The following is a 22,312-nucleotide window of genomic DNA, read 5'->3' as shown; positions in this document are numbered from 1 at the left end:
GTCGCATCCCTGCGCTCAGTGACCGGACCCTCAAGTCACTACGAGCGGCGGCGACTGAATAGATATGTGGCCTCACAACGAACCCAGCACTACCCAGGGGCCAACCAGTATAGCTTCATTCTTTGCAGTTAGCTCTTGCTAGTCTTGGCTCTTTCACGAAGCGCCGGGGCATCGTGGAAACCTGTAGAACGCCGTAGTGACGTGGTTCGCACAAAAGGATACTTAGTATCAGGAGCACATAAGCAAGAGTGTGCAAAATTGCAAATCTCCAGCTGGTCCGGTCCATGGCGGAATATTTTATTGACGCCACTTTTTTTCAGAATCCATGACGCATGCCGTACATGTTATACAAAGTACGCGCTGGCCAGAGCATGCGCTGGACGCCGATATTCATCACGAGTTTGCATTTTTGACGATTTAAAAACTAAAATTTGAACTTTTTCTCCCGCTTTTGTAGCTTGTTTTAGTACCCGCAGCGCAAATTTAGTAAGCCCTGCAGAGTTCATGCGGCCAGAGACTCGTAGTACATACCCCGTACGGCATGACCCATGATCTCCAGAAAAGGTGAGGCGAGCAAAAAATTCCGCCGTGGGCCAAACCAACCGGGAGTTGCGCACTCGTGTTTATGTACTCTTGATAGTATCTACAGAGTTGGCACTTTCAGCTTTCTAACCTTGGGATAAAACAGCCACAAATATGCTACAATTAATTAAAATGATCAGTGATAGCCGATGAAATCCGACCACATGCAAGAGAACGAAGCTGAGTTGCAAACTTATTGGGTGACAGTTCCTTTTGCATGAGAGGTCAAGGTATGGTTCAGCTTTGAGCTGATGGGAGAGTACTCATTTTTCTTTCCTTTTCAGTTCTTTCGCATGCCTCTGAAATGACACAGGTAGCAGTGTACTAGTCTGGATTGATTTTCGAAGTAAAGTGATACTTTTCTACTTGTTCTGCTAATTTTTGACATGGTCCTGATGACAGGCTCATCAACGGCTGCACCGATTGGTGGCACTGGCAGTGCAATCACCATGGCAACCACACCGCTGGCATCCACTGCACCACCTACAACACCACCTGCAGGTAAGCTCAAGCTATAGACAGAAGGGTTTACTCTGAGCATCCATTAACCCCCGGCCACTCACGATGAAGTCAGCAACGTTGTGGGGCATCTTTGATAACAATCATGATGAAATCCAGTCGCATCACGCAAGTCCGCGCCAGGTGTTGCGCAGCCCTAGACCTGTGAACACTGGGCTGCAAAATAATGCAAGGCGCAAACTTGAGTGACACCACGACTGCATTTCACTTTACTATACTGTGTGTGTACTTGTCCTTGGCTTGGGGTCCTTGGCTTGGGGTCCTTGGCTTAAGGTCCTTGGCTTGGGGTCCTTGGCTTAAGGGTCACCGCAAACTGAGGGTTTTTTGTCGTCCCCGAAATGGACATCATTCGTTTCTTACTAGTTGATCCTTGCAATAGTTAAATAGGCAACTCACACGACGCTCAAACTCACGTGTATTGCACTGTATCTATAGAGATATACATGTACTCATGTGATCAAAGCGCGAGCAAAATCTGTTTCAACTTGCCCGTGAGCCACTCGCCCACGTTTGTGCTTTGCACGTGAGTAAAACCAGCGAAAGTACTAGTCCGGTACGTAGCAGCCGGTCTGGTCGGTCCGGCTTTGGCCGGACCATTTTTTTAACGCAATGCCAAAAAGTGCCCAGAATGCATGATTTTGCACCCTAATTTCAAATTTTTCGCGGAGGACACCCCCGGACACCCCTCCAGCCAGACCACATACCTCCAACGGCTAGTGTATGGTACTTGAGTTACTTGAGTACCGTAGTGACGCACATAAAGGCACATGCGCTGATGAGTGAGTTTTTGCATTTCTTGTTATTTTTTTGCGGGTCATTTTTGTCTCCCACATAGGCGCATGCACTTGAGCTGCTAGTGTACCGATACCTTGTATAATTATGCAAATACTACAGTCGTGGACATGGAAATCCGGTCGATTGACCGGGGCCGGTGCCCTCAGCGCGTACAGAACGCTGTGTGCAGGGCACATGTTGATCGGATGCGACTAGCGCGCTGCAGCGCATAAAATGCATGTGTGTACCGCTTATCCACGGCTGCATGGCCAGCACCCTGGGGCCGCTAGACGTGTGACCGGATTTCCATGTCCACAACAGTACATGTGCAATACCGCAGTGCACACCAAACAAATACCGCAGTGCACACCAAACTATGTGAACATGGTGTCTGTGTGTCGTGGGATGGAATTGAATTTAGGTTCACTTTATAAGCCGATGCGCTTATTTGTGAGGGTGCGCTTATGCCCGGATATAGGCACATGCGCTTAAATGCGCGTCACTGTGGTATGCTCGATCGAGGCTAAGAGTAGACATATGCATGCAACACTTGCACGGGTCTGGTGTACATTGTGTGTGTGAATCTCATGGGCTGCTTGTCCACTTCTACACAAACCTGTTATCGTGCATTTACACGTTGTGTGAATCGCCTATTACCATTAGTAGCAGTACCATACTCCACAAGCAGTAACTATGGTAACATTATCATAATCCACAAGCAGTAACCATGGTAACATTGGCATACTCCACAAGCAGTATAACAATGCGCTCTATGCATGTGTCTAACTCTTTGCTACTCCATACCTTTATGCAGCAACCACGGTGTTCTGGAGCGGTAGTGGTGGTACAATAGACTGGGATGATCCGAGCAACTGGACACCCAGGTAATGAATAGAACAGTGAAAAGATATTCTCAACTTGTGTAAAAAAAACAGCTCTTTTGGCCTGCAACGATAAGCACCCAAAATTGCACATGCCTAGAATGATTAGTTATTTTAAATCATCCATACAGAATGAATTTGTATTTCAGCCAGATTTGGTGTCACTAGAAGCTTTCTTAGTATTTCTGAAGTGTCAGAAACCAACTGATGTCAACACGCGCAGATCACAGCTGTTGGAATGGAAAATAAACCATGTGTACAACACGTGATCTGCTCCTATCCTATTTTGTCCTAACACCTGCCAATATAGTAGCCACAGTGCGCGGCAGTACTTGGCACATGGTCACATGCGCTGCTGGCCGATCTCGAAAAACAAAAACAAAAAAAACAGTTTAGACTGTATTGTGCTACTGGATTGCACATTTACTGGTATGTGAATCGTATGGTGCCACACGTGCATGCCAGTAATGGAAGCCAATGGTGGCTCATGCAATTATCCAATGGGTAGTACGGTTTCAATTCATATTCTAGACCAAGCTTCCAAACTGTTGAATGACTTGAATGAGAAGATATCGACCATTTACAATTTGTCTTGAGATCTTGTTGTGGTTCACTCAAGATATGTAAGGTGATCACGTATCCATGGTATCCGGGCCGACTCCTTGTGCACCTCAGTTGTAACCAGGGAGCAGGCCTGCATGGACTCTGAAAGAGCATAGGTCAAATGCGAAAGGCAGATTCTGCTTTCAATGGAGAGTTGGGCGTAGTGGATTACATGGATTCTGATGATGGAACTGTAGATGTAAATGGCTTGCATGGTAGCAGATTCTAGAATTGATGGGATTGTGTGTGTAATCAGAGACATCCAGTATCATTCTGTCCTCCTTCCCCAGTGTTCACCATGTACCAAGTGATTGAAACTTTTTTTAAATTGCTATTGAAGATTTTTTTTTATTGGATTGCTTTGTTGCCCTTCTCCTTGATACAGGAAACCATCTAACTATGACACTGTGGTCATATCGCAACCAGGGGCACTCACCATTAACTTACAGGATAGCGTCACTGTCACCAATCTCACTCTCGGCACAAGTACTTACAAGTCAAATACCCTACAGGTATGTGAAGGCTTAATAAGACTGCCTTTCTGAAGCAGAACTGTATAGCATGCCAAGAACAATACCAATGCTGGCTGCATGCAGAGTATTCTGCTCCTAAAACAGCAAGGTAGACTATATCCATTAGTTTGCAATTTGCAGTACCTTTAACTTAGAGCTATTCACAATTCTAGCCATAACAATACTACTATCTGAAATACTACCTGAAGTACTACCTGAAATCGTGCCTGTCTACGCCAACTTTATATCAACGCAGAGAAAGAATTCTATCCTCTTGCTGTTCTTCTATACTCGTACAAGGCATAAACTAAGGCGTGCCTGGTACCAGTACGTCATGTGATATTGGTGTGGGTATGTGTGTGTGTGTTTTTTTACTATTTGTGCTTCTCCCTTTTGACCAGATTTTGTCCGGCGGCAGCTTGAGAGTACTGGACACGTTCACCATTTACAGCCGCACACTCTATGTCTATGGATTGTTGGACGCCAACAAACTCCTGTTTTCTGGCACATCTATCTATGGAGCACTAACTAGTGCAACATCTACCTCTCCAAAGGGCCAGATAACTGTCCGTGATTCCATGTATGTCAGCTACTCCAATTCCAAAACCCTCAGTAGGGTGATTCTAACAAACCATGGTAATCTCACATTTGCTCCAGAGCTGAATGGCCTGAGAACTACGTGCATAGAGTGTCAGATTATCAATGAGAGGAATGCCACATTTCTAACCAACACAATGTCATGGTTCACATCGGGAGATGTTGATGCAAGCCGACCACATCTGATCAACCGGGGTATGTTCATAATGGCCTCCACCAGTCCCAGCAGCATAACCTACCAGTTGATCATACAGAACTTCAATCAAATGGTGTTTGTCTACCAGACCACATCTCAATCAGCTATCTCAATAGGCTTCAGCAATCCCCTATTGAGAGTCGGTAGGATACGCTCCTACTTCTGTCACCTAACCTTCACTATGTCCAGCTCCATAACCTATACTAGCGACTACACAAACAGCAGTCTAGAGGTGTACTCATTCCCTCGCTTCACCACAAGCACACTGCCACGAAGACTAGGCTCCCAGGCATCATGGCAAGCCTACATCACTGATATCTTTTCCACTGCTCTACCAAATCAGTGGAGTCGAAGTCGTCAGATTCTGGTACAGATCTCCAGCCTATCATCATACACGGGTAATTTACCATCTTGCAAGCTCAATGGTTATGTTCAGTTACGACTGGTTAGCTCCAACCAAGTCAGTGTCCGACTGTCTATAGTGGGAGTTGCCTATTCGTCCCTTTACCTTGCTACCAATGTTAATGTCTATGCAGCACTGGTCACTTCCACACTGTCGGAAGTGATCGTGGCTGATGGATCGCGTGTGAACATGTCCACAGACTCTACAATCAACAATTCACTGCGCTTGCGTAGCCAGGGCTCTATGTACCTATATGATACTGCCGCCCCACCTAAACCTGTCAGCATTTCTAGTGTCACTATTGGGACAAGCGCATCTCTCAATATGTCACTGAGCTCACTGTCCATCTACCACCTGGATCTCTACGGCACCATGAACTCTACATGGTCATCAACAACTATCACTGTACGCGGTGTGTTGCGATGGCAAGGCGGTACAATACTGGGTCAGAACAGCAATGTCATGGCACTGGGGCCATGCAATATCACAGGAAAGTCTGTCAAGACTCTGCAGAATGTCACACTGACCATTGCAAATAGGCCAGCAACGCTCAGCCAGACGATGCCGGTCCTCACTCAGATCTTCCAATACCGGGTACCCACACCGAAATCAACCTTTGTCAGTACAACCAGCCTATTCTACTTCTTTGGTTATTCTTATCCTAGCTCTACTCTGCCTCAGGACTTTGATAACCTCACTGCAATTCCAACGATAAACTTTGCAAGTAAGTCTCTTGGTCAATCTCCAAATGACATCGGATTGACACCAATCATGTACAGCTCTAATGGAAATTCAATTGACACCGTCTCGCCATGGTCATTCACGGAAAGGTTTGCAGTACGCAAGCTGTCCTATTTGAGTATAAGTACAGCTGGCAACTACCAGTTCTTCATCGAATATCGCTACGGTAGCATGCGCCTTTCCCTAGACAACAACGTCATCATCAACCCACAAAGTCGATCCTCCAGCATACTGCGCTACTCGTCAGCCCAGATGACTCTCACAGCGGGCCTGCATCTAATTCGTGTCGACTTCATTGTGAGTGTGGATGCAGCAAGCAATGACAATGCTTACACAATCTACTACTCAGGACCTGGATTTGCTAACCAATCCATCCCAGACAGTGCCCTGACTGTCAACCCAACAGGTGCTTTGCTGAATACCCTTCTCTCCTTGCCCCCCAATGTAACACAGATGTCTGACGAAGGTCTCATGTTCTCACGAAGTGGAGCAACAGTCACCGTAGAGAGTAATCGCCACTTGGAGTTTGTGTCCGATTTCCTGTGGCTAAGTCTTGTGTCGGGTACACAACTCCCCAAGTTGGTCAACTATGGCAACTTGCTGAAAACCGGCGGTGGCATTGCTTCACTGACACTGCAACTGAACAACAAGGCGTCTGGTTCCATCACAAACATTCTAGGTCAGTTTGCATTCAGCACACCGACTACAGACAGCAGTGCCTACTTTTGGCAAAACCCAATTGGTGGCACATGGACGGATCCAAACAACTGGCTACCTAGTGGAATACCTGGTCCAAAGAGCTCTGTCTTCATAACGTTGGAGGGTAATTATCAAATCCTACTTCCCTTTGGCAGCATGACATATCAGGTAGAAAACTTACAGATTGGAAGTGGTGTGTCTCAACCAGAACTCAATGTTGGACTGTTTGCTAAACTCATTGTGACAGACCACCTTGAAGTCCATTCAAATCGACTTACAATTGACGGTGAAATACAGACTAGCCGTTTCACCTGGTCTGGAACATACCTCATTGGTAAAACAGTCACAAATCAGGGTGGTGTGTTGACTGTCCAGAAGACATTCCTCTTTGCACAGTCACCAACGGGAACAGCACCGTCCTCTCGGTATGTACAGGGTTTAACCATTAGCAACATGGGTCTGATGCAGGCATCTTATCAACTCGTAAAGTATTTATACTGCAGTGCATGCATACTGAACAACCATGGTACACTGATCCTGCAATCACAATATCTATACTTGCAAAGTGGTGTAGGAACAATGAACAACTATGGCAATTTTACAATGGAGATCGGTGTGGGCACGAGCAGTACCTACAACTATTGGACTGTCACCAACCAAGGTAAAATTGTTCTAGCTTCTAACAGTTTTTCTGTAGGATCCAGGACATACTATGCTCATGGAGAATGGACCAACAATGGAACTGTTGATGTCTATATGGTAACATACTACATGTATGGCACCAGCACAAGATCAGGAGCACCATACTCTGCTGGCTCAGGAAAGTATCGTATTTGGAGCAAGCCATTACAGAATAACTCCATGGCGGCTCCACCTAACTACTACAATGTAGGTGGGTCGACAGCGTTCTTGGCAGCTGCTTACAGTGGCCACCCAATCGTGTGGGATCCGACCGGTACAACCTTTTGGTACATTCAAAACTTCTTTGGGAGTGGCACAACGTTTGGGGAAATCGAGACATACGGCAGAGTGACAGTCCTAGTGAGAAACTCTCCAGGGGTTGCGTTCTATGTGAGTGGAAGTGTGTCTATGCCTGCCCTGAGTCTACTGGATCTGAGCACAGCATCGCTTGGAGCCAGTTTTACAGTGCTGAGATCAGCTACGCGGGTGTCGTTTGGCAGTCTACAAATGCAAGCTGGTTGGGCACTGAACTGCCAGCAAGTAGCAAATGTTTCTTTCGCTGGACGAACAGTGCTTGGTGCAAACTCGTCGTTGGACATCACAGGAACCGGAGGAGTTGTTCAGTTTCTGGATGACCTTTACATCAACTCCAACACATCCCTGATAGTTCAGAATGCAACCGTCGACACACAGCAGTTAAGAGTGGATGGGGTGGTGCGGCTCCATGATGCACTATTGAATGTGCACAGATCGCTGGTATGGACTGGTGGTTCTCTTGTGGGCAACATGGGAAATGACTCAGTCCGAGTGACTCAGGACTGCAGACTTTCTAGCCAGAACTTGAAGGCACTGGATGGGCTAACATTAGTGCTGTCCTATGCTCCTGTGTTTGGTGACTCATCAAATGGAGTAATCGCCGAGTACTACCAGTATCGCGTAGCAAACCAGGTAACTAGTTCGCCTCCTTCTTCCCCTCGGTTGTGTGCACCATGTGTAGCAGCATCGTCGTGCTCATCCTACTGCATTAATCCCACCTTTGATGACACAACCATCAAAGCTAACATAGTGCGCTTGGAGAAGGACATCACAAGACCATCAACATTTACCTCACTCAGTCCACAAGATTATCAAGCTGGAGGCATCCTGGTCAACTCATCATCACCCACCTCGTTCACATCCAACTATGCTGTACGCTGGAGCTCATACTTGAAAATTGACACGGCGGGTACATACACGTTTTTCTCCATCATCTACAGTGCCTACACTCGACTATGGGTCAACAGTAACTTCATTCAGGCTACTAGTTCCACATCTAGTGTCAACCAGGAGAGAAGTATAGGATCGGTCACCTTGTCTGTTGGCTATGTTCACCTTCGCTTTGAGGCACTCTTCACTTCCACCAGTTCCTACTCCAACCCAATTCTTCTTCGCTACGAAGGACCAAGTGTACCAAAACAAAATATCCCTGCATCAAAGCTGTTTTACCGCACGTCAGTACCAACTTGGCGCACATATGCATCAACAGCCTACACACCATTGCAGGTGGCAACCTGTGTCATGGCAGAGAATAGCTTGAATCTAATCAACAACAAATCATTGATAGACATTGCAGCCACGGGTGTATTGGACATACAACAGGACATCTTCTGGTACTCCCAGACTTTTGCCACAGCCCCATCATCTATTATCAACCGTGGAGTGATCAAGAAGACTGCGGGCATGGGAGCTGCTGTATTCACAGCAACACTGTTCAACCGAGGGGGGAGTCTTAGTGGCAACGTACAGTTTGGCGGTACCAGCACCACATCAGTAGCCTACTGGAACAATCCCAATGGTGGCTCATGGCATCATGCTAGTAACTGGTTGCCAGCGCGAGTACCACTTTCAACAGACAATGTATTCATCACGCTGTCAGGATCTTACAAAGTGGTAATCAGTGCGTCGACTCCAGTCACAGTCAACTCTCTTGAAGTTGGTGGACCCAATAGTAAGCCAACCTTGGTTATTGACCATTACACATCAGTCAACATCTCAAACTTATGGGTACTAAGAAGTCCAGACATACTAATCTATGGCACCGTGCAAGCAGGTGATATCAAGTGGGTGAGCGCAAACAGTCGCATGACTGGACCAATGGCATCGAGTCAGCGTGGCTTTGTAACGTTCAACACCATGACTGTCCTGGGAGAGGCAAGTTCAACATCATCCAGAGAGGCAAGTTCAACATCATCCAGCCAGTACCGGTACCTCAGCAATGTAACACTTACCTGCAGAAATGCCCTCACTTGGAACCAGTCAGTCACATTTGGTTATTGTGAGCGATGTCATATCATCATCAATGCCGATGCCACTATGACATTTGCAACACGCTATTGGAATACTTATGGAAGTTATGTGTTGGTACCAGGCATGTACAGCCAAGGAATTACCAACTATGGCACTATTGCATTTCTCCACACATCCAGTATCAGTCTTTACAATGACATCCTCAACTATGGAACCATTCACTTTGCATCGCGGTTCCTTGCCAGCAGCACAATAAGCGTATTCTTGTATACCGGATCAATATTGAACTACGGCACCATAAACACATACCATCTATATATGTACATCAACACTGCCACCATTCCATTTGTTGCTAGTGGTGGAAAGTGGAACTTCTGGGGATTCCCCATGGGAATACCATACAGCAGTCTTAACCCGTTCAGTCACTGGCCACAGCTGATTGAACACTATTATTCATGGACGCTTACTAACAATGTTACTGGATTACCACGACTGTGGAGCTTGAACACCATTACCCTTATTCAGTTCCGCTCCAGCACGCAGACAGCACATTTCAGGAAAGTGCAAATTGGAGGATGCCACCTAGATATGTATGCAAGAAAGGTAACTATCCATGAAAGTCTTGCCATGGATGAAGCAACGCAGTGGCGTCTCAGGGCAGGTACAGCTGGACTGATAACGCTGGAGAGCAAATCCACTTCAACACTTTCTACATTTATTATTCCATCAGGCTGGACCATTGACATCAAGTCAGGTAGCACAGTGAAAGTTCTGAGACAGCTGGCACTGAGTTCCGGTAGCTCCATCCTTGTACAGAACTCATCGGCACGCTTTGTCGACACAGCTATGATTGCCGGTAGCCTGGTGATGCAGGACAGTAAGCTGTGGTCATCAGGAAGGCTGACTCTACAGGGCAGAATGACACTGAAGAGGTCGACGGCTACACTGAATGGCAGCACACTATGGCAACAGGGCATACTGAATGGTACACGTGACAGCAGTGTAATACTGGAGACAGGTGGTACCATACAACCAACAGCTCTACTCAAAATCAGCAGTGTGCAAATACGTATCCAGGCCACCAACATTCCACAGCAAGGTGTAATTGCAGAGTACTTCCAGTACAGAATAGCCACTACTTCACCTCCCGAACAGACAAACACCCCAGTGATCCAGTACCTGCAATATTTCCCTGCTTCAGGTGGCAGTTCCAGCTATTACCTCCCTGCATCGTTCAATGATCCAGCTGCCCGTCCCACACTAACCAAAGTAGAGAGTCAGCTGGGTTGGGCAGCTCAGTTCAACAGCCATGGTCCCGTAGAGTACACTGCATCCGGAACTATTGACACACTCTCCACCAAGTCATTCACGTACAACTATGCCGTCCGTTATTGGGCATTCCTTAGTGCGCCTGTCAACGGCACGTACACATTCTACTTTTCTGCATCATCACGCAAACCAATTCGCCTGTGGATTAACGATCTGCTTGTGAGCGCAATCAATGTTGAAACAAGCTGGCCAGGAAATGTTAGCGTCACTGCCAACTTGATGACGGGTATGAACAGGCTTCGGCTGGACTTGATACAGAGAAGCGCCAATTGGAATGCTAATGGCAATATGTTGATGATCAGCTATGAAGGGCCATGCACTCCATTGCAAACACTAAGGAGTAATCTCTATACTGGGATGGTGGATAGCAATGGTACAATGCAATATGCGAGCAAGGCACTCAGAGCATTTAGCACATCACAAGACGCGCTTTGTAGCAAAACATCTTTCACTGCTTCACAGCTGTGCAACTATGACTTTGGTGTCAGCTGCCTACAGCAAATCAAGTCCGGCACGCTTTCATTTGAGAACAGTCCGTTCATATATGTATCACCAAGTGGCATTCTAAACTTTGCAGCTGACCCAACACTGACAAGCATCACTGGTGGGGGTCAACTTGGTCTACTTGTAACTGGAATTCTGGCAAAATCAGCTGGCACAAAGGATATCTCACTTTCAGCAGCCTACAACATCACCGGCTGCCAGAGAACATCGACAGCAACAGGTCAATTTACTCTCAGCAACCTAACAAGTAAGCTGAAAGTTTACTTATGCATGTACTCAGAACTCACAGGAAAGGAATTATAGTGTACTGTCTTCATAACGGCTATTCGATTATTCGTGTTATTTTACAGTGCAGCCGCTACGGGCAACTCTTCGATAGGTGGTCAGCCAGTGGATCACCCACAGCTGTACCTCTTCCTGTAGAGCGCATGTACTGTTCATTGCCATGCATGCAAATTTGCATACTGTCATTTCACAAATTTTCGGTATACTTTTATTTTCAGTACTTTCGGTGCATCGGTTTCATACCTAAAATTTCAATGCACCGAACAAACACTGACACACATAATCCAATAGGCAACTGCTTCTCTGTACCTACAATTTCCGTTCACCTAACCTGGCCTTTTGCTCTCATACCGAAAATATTGAGCACCTAAAATTTCTGAAATTAGAGTACCCTACTACATGTACTAGGACGTGCTGCTAAAATGCTGTCGGTAAGATTAATGAACAAACAGGCTAAAATGCTGTCGGTAAGATTAATGAACAAACAGGCTAAAATGCTGTCGGTAAGATTAATGAACAAACAGGCTAAAATGCTGTCGGTAAGATTAATGAACAAACAGGCTAAAATGCTGTCGGTAAGATTAATGAACAAACAGGCTAAAATGCTGTCGGTAAGATTAATGAACAAACAGGCTAAAATGCTGTCGGTAAGATTAATGAGCAAACAGGCTAAAATGCTGTCGGTAAGATTAATGAACAAACAGGCTGGACACTTCCTGCAGCTTCATCTCTGGTATTTTTATGGATGGTTGGATAAGAAAAGGTCTAGTTTAGATACCCAGCTAGGAAACTGTTATGCCACTATCTCCATTCGTTTATGCTACATAGAACAGTGGAGCCAGGCGGGCACAGTGGGTTGGTCTAAGACCACAATTGAGATGAAAGACGTGCCTGGTTCAAGTCCTGCCTGGCAATGGTTTTTCTAGCCATGCTGCTAACCGCAGTCAACTGGGAACTCGTGGCTAGACCAAGGGGTATGTGAATGCGGCTACTAGGGTTTTCAGCACTTGTACCACTGGCTGTGAGACGTATTCTCCTGCTGGATTTTCCGGGTGTTAGCGGCCGTCGTGAGTGTTAAACATTGCACTTGTGCTTGTTCTGTGCATTGCACCACTGCAGGTGTTTCCGTGCCCAGTGTTGCAGTTAACACTGTCAGCAGTAGGTTCCCTGACCAGCTTTACTTGTCTACCATAACACAAGCATTACCTGCCTATTGTAATGTTAGCCAGATCACAACAGGATCACCGCAACCAACTACAGGACTTACAACATTGATTGTGACCACCACACCGACCACCACACCGACCACCACACCGACCACCACACCGACCACCACACCGACCACCACACCGACCACCACACCAACCACCACGCCAACCACCACACCGACCACCACACCAACCACCATACCAACCACCATACCAACCACCATACCGACCACCACACCAACCACTACCACAACTACTATTCCAACCACCACACCAACCACTACCACAACTACTATTCCAACCACCACACCAACAACTACACCAACCACCACACCAACCACCACACCAACCACTACACCAACCACCACACCAACCACCACACCAACCACTACACCAAACACCACACCAACCACCACACCAACCACCACACTGACCACCACACCAACCACCACACCAACCACCACACCAACCACCACACCAACCACCACACCAACCACCACACCAACCACCACACCAACCACTACACCAACCACCACACCAACCACCACACCGACCACCACACCGACCACCACACCAACCACCACACCAACCACCACACCAACTACCACACCGACCACCACACCAACCACTACACCAACCACCACACCGACCACCATACCAACTGAACCTCAACCGTCGACAAGCTCTTCCTACAGCAGCACGCCATCCACAGTGGCGCAAGTTACCTCAAGTGTGACTGCCAGCCAGCCTTCATCAACTACACTTACAACGATGTCGCAGAGCCAACCATACAGCTCAGCTCCAGCTACAGTCAGTACACGTCCAACAGAGCCACAAGGTACAACTGCACTACAAACAACACCAACAACATCCAGCCCGACAACTCAGGCAATCACCACCATACCGACTGAACCTGGTCCTCCGACAAGTTCTTTTGCAGCTCCTTCCACATCCTCATCCTCACGACTGACAACTTCTCCTGTTCCTGTTACATCAGCAAGTCCAACCTCTGCAAGTTCAACCTCTGCAAGTTCAACCTCTGCAAGTTCAACCTCTGCAAGTCCAACCTCTGCAAGTTCAACCTCTGCAAGTCCAACCTCTGCAAGTTCAACAGCGGTCCTTACTTCAGCCGATCAGTCATCTCCCCCAATGTCAGTTGCAACCACACGTCCCACTGAGCCACGACCTTCTACATCACAGCAGATCCAAGTGACAACTGCATACACACCATCAACAGTTGAGATGAAGACAACCGCTCAAACAAGCAAAGTAGCCACGCCGAGCACAGGCCAAACAGTGACAACAACACAGCAGCAGCTTGTACAGACTACACATGATGCTGTTACTACTATGTCTTTACAATCTGCCGCAACAACAACAACGATATCAGCAGCGAGTACAGCAGCGAGTACAGCCCTGCAACCTACAAGCCAAGAGACGACATCAATGCCAACTACAGTTGTAACTACAACCCCTGCAACAACTGCACAGCCAACTGCACAGCCAACTGCACAGCCAACTGCACAGCCAACTGCACAGCCAACCACGGTGCTTGTAGATACATCAGAAGTGGACACAACAGGGACAGGAACTACAGCTGCACCAACATCAGCGGAGCCCATAGCAACAGTAGCCACAACAGCAGTATCAGCAGCCACTACCCCAGCAGTGACCACTGGAGCAGTCACCACCCCAGCCGCCACCACTGGTGCAGTCACCACTGGTGCAGTCACCACTGGAGCAGTCACCACTGGAGCAGTCACCACTGGAGCAGCAACTACCAGTGCAGTCACCACTGGAGCAGTCACCACTGGTGCAGCCACCACTGGTGCAGCCACCACTGGAGCAGTCACTACTGGTGCAGTCACCACTGGTGCAGTCACCACTGGAGCAGTCACTACCAGTGCAGCCACAACCGACACAACCACACCAGTGGCAGGCACAACAGGGGCGGCTACCACCGAGTCAGCCACAACAGAATTAGCAATAACGGGAGAAGCCACAACTGGAGAAGCCACAACCGGAGCAGGTACAACAGAAGCTCTGACTAGCCAGTCAGCTACAGCACCCATAGAAACACAGCAAACAGAAGAATCGCTGTCCACCACAGCACCCCCTGAAGAAACAACTCAGCGTCCAGAGGAACAATCAACAACTATTCCATTCTTCGAGAAGGGTGAGTTCCCAGAGGCGTAGAGGCCGGGTGCATTCAAAGTGGTTGTCAGCTATCTAGGCTATACACGTACATGCCGCGAATCAGCCCTACACAGTGGTCAAAATGCTGTTTTTTACACATTGCCGCTAACGTTATTATTATCCAGATTCCAGGGCATGCCATGAACCACTCCGTCTACTCCACTGGTTCTTTGTAGCATGTACAGTGAGTGTGCGCATGGCATGGCCGTAAAATCTACATTTTTAGACTCTTTTCCCTTGGAGAAGATTTTGTATTGAACATGTTAATGACAAATAGGTAACTTAGATTCTTATGGGATTTCCATGACACTGCATTACAAACTGCCTAAATGCCAAAGTTCCAATATTTCCCAGCTGGTAAGTCACTCCTACTGCCAGAATGCTGTGCGCTATTACCAGTCTCACAGACTGACTTGGATTCCACTAATCAGAGGGCACCATGCATGCACAGTTGCACACACACACACACACACACACACACACACACACACACACACACACACACACACACACACACACACACACACACACACACACACACACACACACACACACACACACACACACACACACACACACACACACACACACACACACACACACACACACACACACACACACACACACACACACACACACACACACACACACACACACACACACACACACACACACACACACACACACACACACACACACACACACACACACACACACACACACACACACACACACACACACACACACACACACACACACACACACACACACACACACACACACACACACACACACACACACACACACACACACACACACACACACACACACACACACACACACACACACACACACACACACACACACACACACACACACACACACACACACACACACACACACACACACACACACACACACACACACACACACACACACACACACACACACACACACACACACACACACACACACACACACACACACACACACACACACACACACACACACACACACACACACACACACACACACACACACACACACACACACACACACACACACACACACACACACACACACACACACACACACACACACACACACACACACACACACACACACACACACACACACACACACACACACACACACACACACACACACACACACACACACACACACACACACACACACACACACACACACACACACACACACACACACACACACACACACACACACACACACACACACACACACACACACACACACACACACACACACACACACACACACACACACACACACACACACACACACACACACACACACACACACACACACACACACACACACACACACACACACACACACACACACACACACACACACACACACACACACACACACACACACACACACACACACACACACACACACACACACACACACACACACACACACACACACACACACACACACACACACACACACACACACACACACACACACACACACACACACACACACACACACACACACACACACACACACACACACACACACACACACACACACACACACACACACATACACTTCTAAAGTCATAATATTTCACCTCCTCTTCCTCTTTTCTTGTGTTCTCCGTGTTATACATCTGGTAAGTTTGGAAATTCCTCGTGTGCTGTTATGATGAAGTCTTGTGTTACATTCTAATCCTACCAGGCATTTCCCAGTGGACGGACACTGATGTCCGGGCATTTATCATCTCCCTCAACAATGGAAAGTACAGCACGTATGCTGATCGGTTTGTAGGCTTCACTGGACCCAGACTGGAAGGCGAGTCGTTCAGTGGAATACTAGATCGTGTGTACAATCATGCCGAAGCTGCCGACGCCATATACAGTGCCATCCAGGATGAAAAGAGGAAAGAATCAGCAAGTAAGCAAGATTCTCCTGTCCATGCCATTGTACTATGTGCTGACATACTATATGACACATGTGCCACACACACACACATACACACCATGTGAACATTGACTCATCCCAGCTGCTGCTCTCAGTATCCTTCCCATTGTGAAATGTGCCCAGTGTACCACCTAATATGCAATAGTGTCACCACGCATGACACATTTTGAACCAACAGCACACAAGAACAGTAGCAACGTCTGTAACAGCATACTCGAGCGGAAGCAAAGTTGTCAACCGTGCACTAGAACAAAAGCAAAGTCTTCATGCGACGTCTTGGTGCTGTGCCAACCACAGTAGAGATGTTATATTTGTTGCATGACCAGATGGGCATGTTGGTTCCAACTTCAGACAAGCAAAGGTTGCACAAATGGGTCATGTTATATCAGCCAGGTTGGTTCCACTGTTCACATGCCATACCGTAAAGTCGTGGATAAAAGCCGGGTTTGCATACAAGCACATCGCGGATAGAAGCCTGGAAATCAAACGGGTCAAATGCATATAAGTATGTCGCGCGTAGAAGCCTGGCTTCTATGCAAGCACGGATCGGGTAGGTCAAGAGTGCATGCGCTATGTACGGTGCATAGTAAAACTGCCGCCATACCGGTAGTTAGTGGTAGATCTACGCGTGTCGCGCGTAGAAGCGTGCGTACAAACCTGGCACAAAATATCAGTGGTGCATATAAGCATGGTTTGCATACAAGCCTGGTTTGCATTAAAGCCTGATGCAGAAAGCGGCTTATATGCTTATAATTTTTATATATATTAACTTAGGCCCCATTCACACACGGTACAAAACCGCATACAAGCATCATGTTCTTTGAAGTGGGCATGGAAACATGCGCGAAAAGTGAAAAATCACATCAAAGTTCAAAGCCATCCCGGAGCGGCTTTGAAGGCGGCTTTGAAAGCGGATTTCGACTTTTAGTTTTCAGGCAAGTCGAAACGAGTGGTTTGGTGTGTTGAGTGCGCAGAGTTTTTGTTAGTTTTTGGAGAGTCCGTACCATGCCTCGAGTTGTCTTTTCTGCCGAGGTGGAGCTACGGCTGATAGAACTATAGTCTATGGAGAAAATACCAGCAAAGTGGAACTATGATGAAAAGAGCTGTTGCCGAGAAGAGGATTGCAGATGAGCTGAATCTGTGCGCAAAGCAGCTATCCGGAGGTGATCAGGAAATGATATACACGGCCGCGATCGTTTACAACTCCAGCACACTCAGAGGATTACACCAGTTGTGGAGCCGTTCCACCGAGATCATACTAGCGGACCAAGAAATAGTATTTTTGAAATGTTGAGCCAAGTGCCGCACTGTACCTAGCCGGTGCGCTCAGCTCATGCAGAAATCAAAATTCCCGCTCTTCGCCATGGGTCACGCGGGTCACTTTACGTGTTTGGCATGCGCTGCATTTGACTGTGTGAATGCACAGGCGTTGCAAGTGGCTTGTACGGTCAAGTAAACGCGAATTTTTGTACCGTGTGTGAATGCAGCCTAATAAGCATATAAGCCGCTTTCTGCATCAGGCTTTAATGCAAACCAGGCTTGTATGAAAACCATGCTTATATGTACCACTGATATTTTAAGCCCGGCTTTTATTCGCGACTTTACGGTATATAGTTTCTTTGGAGATATGACCACATGACAAAGATGTGAACAAGCTCTGTTGGTGCAATCCCCGACAACATGTCATGTCTTATCATTCCTGTGTGATGTATAAAGTGTACTACATTTCACCGGTTATGAATATATATCTCGACCTTTCATGCATCAAAAATAGAAGCCAATAATGGGGCTGTGAACTTACAACCAGGATTCGACCTACATGTACATCCAGTAATGTGTATGTCAAGAAATGCATTAACTCGCATGTGGTGTGCCATGTATAGCGCACTTGAGTTCACACACGCGTGGAGTTTACGCCATCCAGCTAGTGCACCATTGCAGTCAGTTGATTGCAGTCAGTTGATGCACTCCAGGGAAAGTCGCACTGGAACTTGTCCTGGTATGCTTTTCAGATCTGCACTTCACAAAACCAGTTTCAGCCACACTGTTTTGTTTTGCGACTTGAGTCAATAGAGTGCTGCTCTTTGTGAGTTAACATGCCTCCTCCACAAACTCCTTCTTACAAAGTGTCCACGAAGTAGAAAGCTGTGTTGGTAGGCTGACTGAAGAACGAACGTTTGAGGTTCCAAAAGGGGTTGGGGTTGACTTATAACCCGTATACTACAGTCAGACTGCCGGGTGCTGAACAAGGAGGGGGGGGGGGGGGGGGCGCGGGGGGGGGGGGGGGGGTCAGAGTTATAGTCTAGGCCGTTCTTGATGAATAAATATGATAGAGCTATAAAAAGTGACTTGACAATAACACACACACCACAAGTCCTGATTATGTTCGGTTCCCTGCTGCTGCTGCTGCCACTGCTGCTGCCGTCACTGCTGCTGCCACTACTGCTGCTGCCACTGCTGCTGCTGCTGCCACTACTGCTGCTGCCACTGCTGCTGCTGCTGCCACTACTGCTGCTGCCACTACTGCTGCTGCCACTGCTGCTGCTGCTGCTGCTGCCACTGCTGCTGCTGCTGCTGCCACTGCTGCTGCTGCTGTTGCCACTGCTGCTGCTGCTGCCACTACTGCTGCTGTCACTGCTGCTGCTGCTGCTGCTGCTGCTGTTGTGGCATGGGTGTATGCACTGTGGCCACCTATCCCTGCAGGTCAGTCCAATGACTCATCAGGAAGCAACGTAGGGCTGATAGCTGGTGTTGTGGCTGGTCTGGGCGTGGTGATTGTCATACTCGTCCTGGTTATTCTAATTTTGTATCGACGCCAAAGAACTGGGTAAGCACCGTATACCAGGTCTAGGGGCTATAGCAGGTCTAGGGGCTATGGCAGGTCTAGGGGCTATAGCAGGTATAGGCATCTAACCGTATAGCGGGTCTAGGGGCTATAGTGGGTCTAGGGGCTATAGCAGGTCTAGGGATCGAAATAACTTTTACTTGTCTCTTTGCTTCCGGTCACATCTTGTTCTAATACCCAGTATTAGAACTAACCTATTAAAATTTTGATTACAAGGAATCACTGCAGTTGCCGCAGAAGTGGCGATAGCACTTGCAGCACCGAAGGCCAATCTGCTGCTGCTGCTGTTCCGACGGCTTTCTCTCCATTTATCTATCTATCTATCCATCTATCAATCTGTCTATCTACTTTGACCGGAACCAAAAACTTCATGACTTCGATTGACTTCAATCATACCACCCGTTATGATTGACTGAGATAGCATGAGAGTTGACAGCTCTTCCTCTATGGCATTGAGCTCTCTTGGAGTTTTGCCGGGCCTGATCGTGGTGTGATGTCCAAACTTATACAATGTCATGCTTGACATGATGTTAGCAAAGTTGCGTAGTGGCTCTGACAGCCTGTACATCGGTCTGGAATTCACTTCCCATGCAATGCTGCGGTTCGCACAGCAGGATATGATGCGTGTCCAGTGGATGTGTGTGTCCTGGGCTAAGTGCGTGCATGGCACGTCCAGTGGATGTGTGTGTCCTGGGCTAAGTGCGTGCATGGCACTTGTGATGTGCAGTGTCATGCTGCACTGGGGCCAGGCAGAATAACACCACCACCACCACCACCAACAACAACAACAACAACAATAGCCACTCTTTTAACCCTTTACTTGGGCGTATAACACAGGCAATTGCCTTTCTTACAGGCGCCCGAAGAGAGATGCACAAAAGAACTCTTCCTCTTTTTCTGAAGATGGTTGATTTGGACATGTGACCATGCAGTCCTGTCACCGTTGAACAGGGGCTGCAGAAACTGATCCCACTGGTCAGGCCATGGCCACCGGAACAACTGTTTGGTCACCAACGTGTGTTCTCTACTGAGGAAGAGGTCATGTGTACCCGCCATATCATACACAAAGTGTAAAGGACTATATGGTATGGTCGAACCAATCAGAAACTGCTTCCGCTGGTCCTGCACAGACAGGGCACCTAAACAAACTTACCTGGCAACAGCTTTCGGGCTGAAAGGGCGTTTGAAACAAAACAAAATGATAAAGAGGTACTTCTCCCGTGGCATCTACCTGTCCGTGCTACATGATTGTCCAGGACTGGGGGATGCATTGCTGTCCAGTAGGTTGTGTCTACATTCTAAACATTGCTTCTGTATATATTCTGATCTACTGCATACAGTAAACTGGTGATGACACCGAAGGGTAAGGTTCAGCGACGAGGTGCCCCTGTTGAGTTCACCAATCCCAGCTATTCACATGCAGCGGCCATGGACGGACTGGATCAGCCTGCCCTGCCTCACAGTGTTTCGCTAACAACATCATACGATGAAACTAAGAAGCCGTTTGGACCGCCTGGGACACAAGCACATAGTAGTAATATGCCAGCAGTCAATGAGAGTGACGGCCAGTACGAGTCGCTGAGGTGTTAGCGTGGACACAGTTTACCAGATGACAGATTTATAGAAGCTACTATTAATTTTATACCTACAGTAACGTCTGCAATAGATTCAGCAATTTGAATTCTAGAGAATCGGCTGTCCTCACCGTTGTATGCAGCTGGTTGGCATTGGAACTATTACTTCCGAAGTCCAGTCTCCGCTTGCAGTGGCACCTCAGACGTGCGGCCGTCATCCACCATGGATCATAGTGCACCCAGATTGAAGGTACACTACAAGAAGATGGTACATGGTACAGAATCCAGTGTTATAGCTACTGCCGCCTATCATAGATCATGGTACTAGTACAACTTGTAGTAGATATTCAATTATAATGTTTTATCATTTAGAAACGAGTCAGAAATTCAATATTTGTTTGATCTGTTTTGAATAAAGGATCATCTAGACGAACAACTGTGACGACCATGCAGTAAATAGTGAGATGTTATGCTTTTGAGACATGGTATTACAATAGTATTCACTTTTAAAACACATTCAGTGGCTGTGAGTACTTCAGAAGTGGTTACATTGCTGGCACTGGCACTTACGATTTTTAACTGAGCTTGACTATTGTTGTAGCTTGTTATTTGACAGTTTGTTTCTTAATAGAAGGACAAAGGTTCTTTAAAAAATCTTTGTAATTTTCATTTGCTATCCAGTACAAATGTATGATGCCTGTACTAAGGGATTTTTGGGTACTACATGTAGTAACACATAGGCTATTTAAATTGCATAAATGCATACAGATAACGTATCACACCACGACCATGGTCACAAATAGCAGCATGACTGTATTGTAACATCTTTCGAAATGCATACGCTATTTCTCCTTGTCCTTTTCAACTTTGATTATGCCATACGGTGTGTTGAATCCAGATGATACACGTCCGGATGTTAAATCGCA

The 22,312-nt window shown here is 47.2% G+C and overlaps 2 protein-coding genes across 2 annotated transcripts in view; both read left to right on the top strand.

Annotated features, from left to right (window-relative positions):
* The window catches only part of LOC135826472 (uncharacterized), a 25,125-nt gene extending 15,619 nt beyond the window's left edge, over positions 1-9,506 (top strand). The window contains exons 5-9 of the mRNA XM_065339111.1: positions 985-1,083; positions 2,690-2,759; positions 3,745-3,871; positions 4,273-9,378; positions 9,462-9,506. Coding sequence (XP_065195183.1) covers positions 985-1,083; positions 2,690-2,759; positions 3,745-3,871; positions 4,273-9,378; positions 9,462-9,506 — 5,447 coding nt within the window. The remainder of the gene's footprint in view (positions 1-984; positions 1,084-2,689; positions 2,760-3,744; positions 3,872-4,272; positions 9,379-9,461) is intronic.
* LOC135821649 (mucin-2-like) lies at positions 9,404-22,312 on the top strand. Its single transcript, XM_065334651.1, has 5 exons — positions 9,404-11,554; positions 12,712-14,976; positions 16,725-16,940; positions 19,671-19,794; positions 21,153-22,312. Exons 1-5 carry the CDS (start codon positions 9,541-9,543, stop codon positions 21,400-21,402), a joined length of 4,869 nt encoding a protein of 1,622 aa, XP_065190723.1. The 5' UTR covers positions 9,404-9,540; the 3' UTR covers positions 21,403-22,312.

The sequence above is a fragment of the Sycon ciliatum genome, chromosome 1, assembly GCF_964019385.1.
Source record: "Sycon ciliatum chromosome 1, ocSycCili1.1, whole genome shotgun sequence".
In the NCBI taxonomy this organism is placed as follows: Eukaryota; Metazoa; Porifera; class Calcarea; order Leucosolenida; family Sycettidae; genus Sycon; species Sycon ciliatum.
Note: the sequence above shows the minus strand (reverse complement) of the source record. Positions and strands in the feature narration are given on the sequence as shown.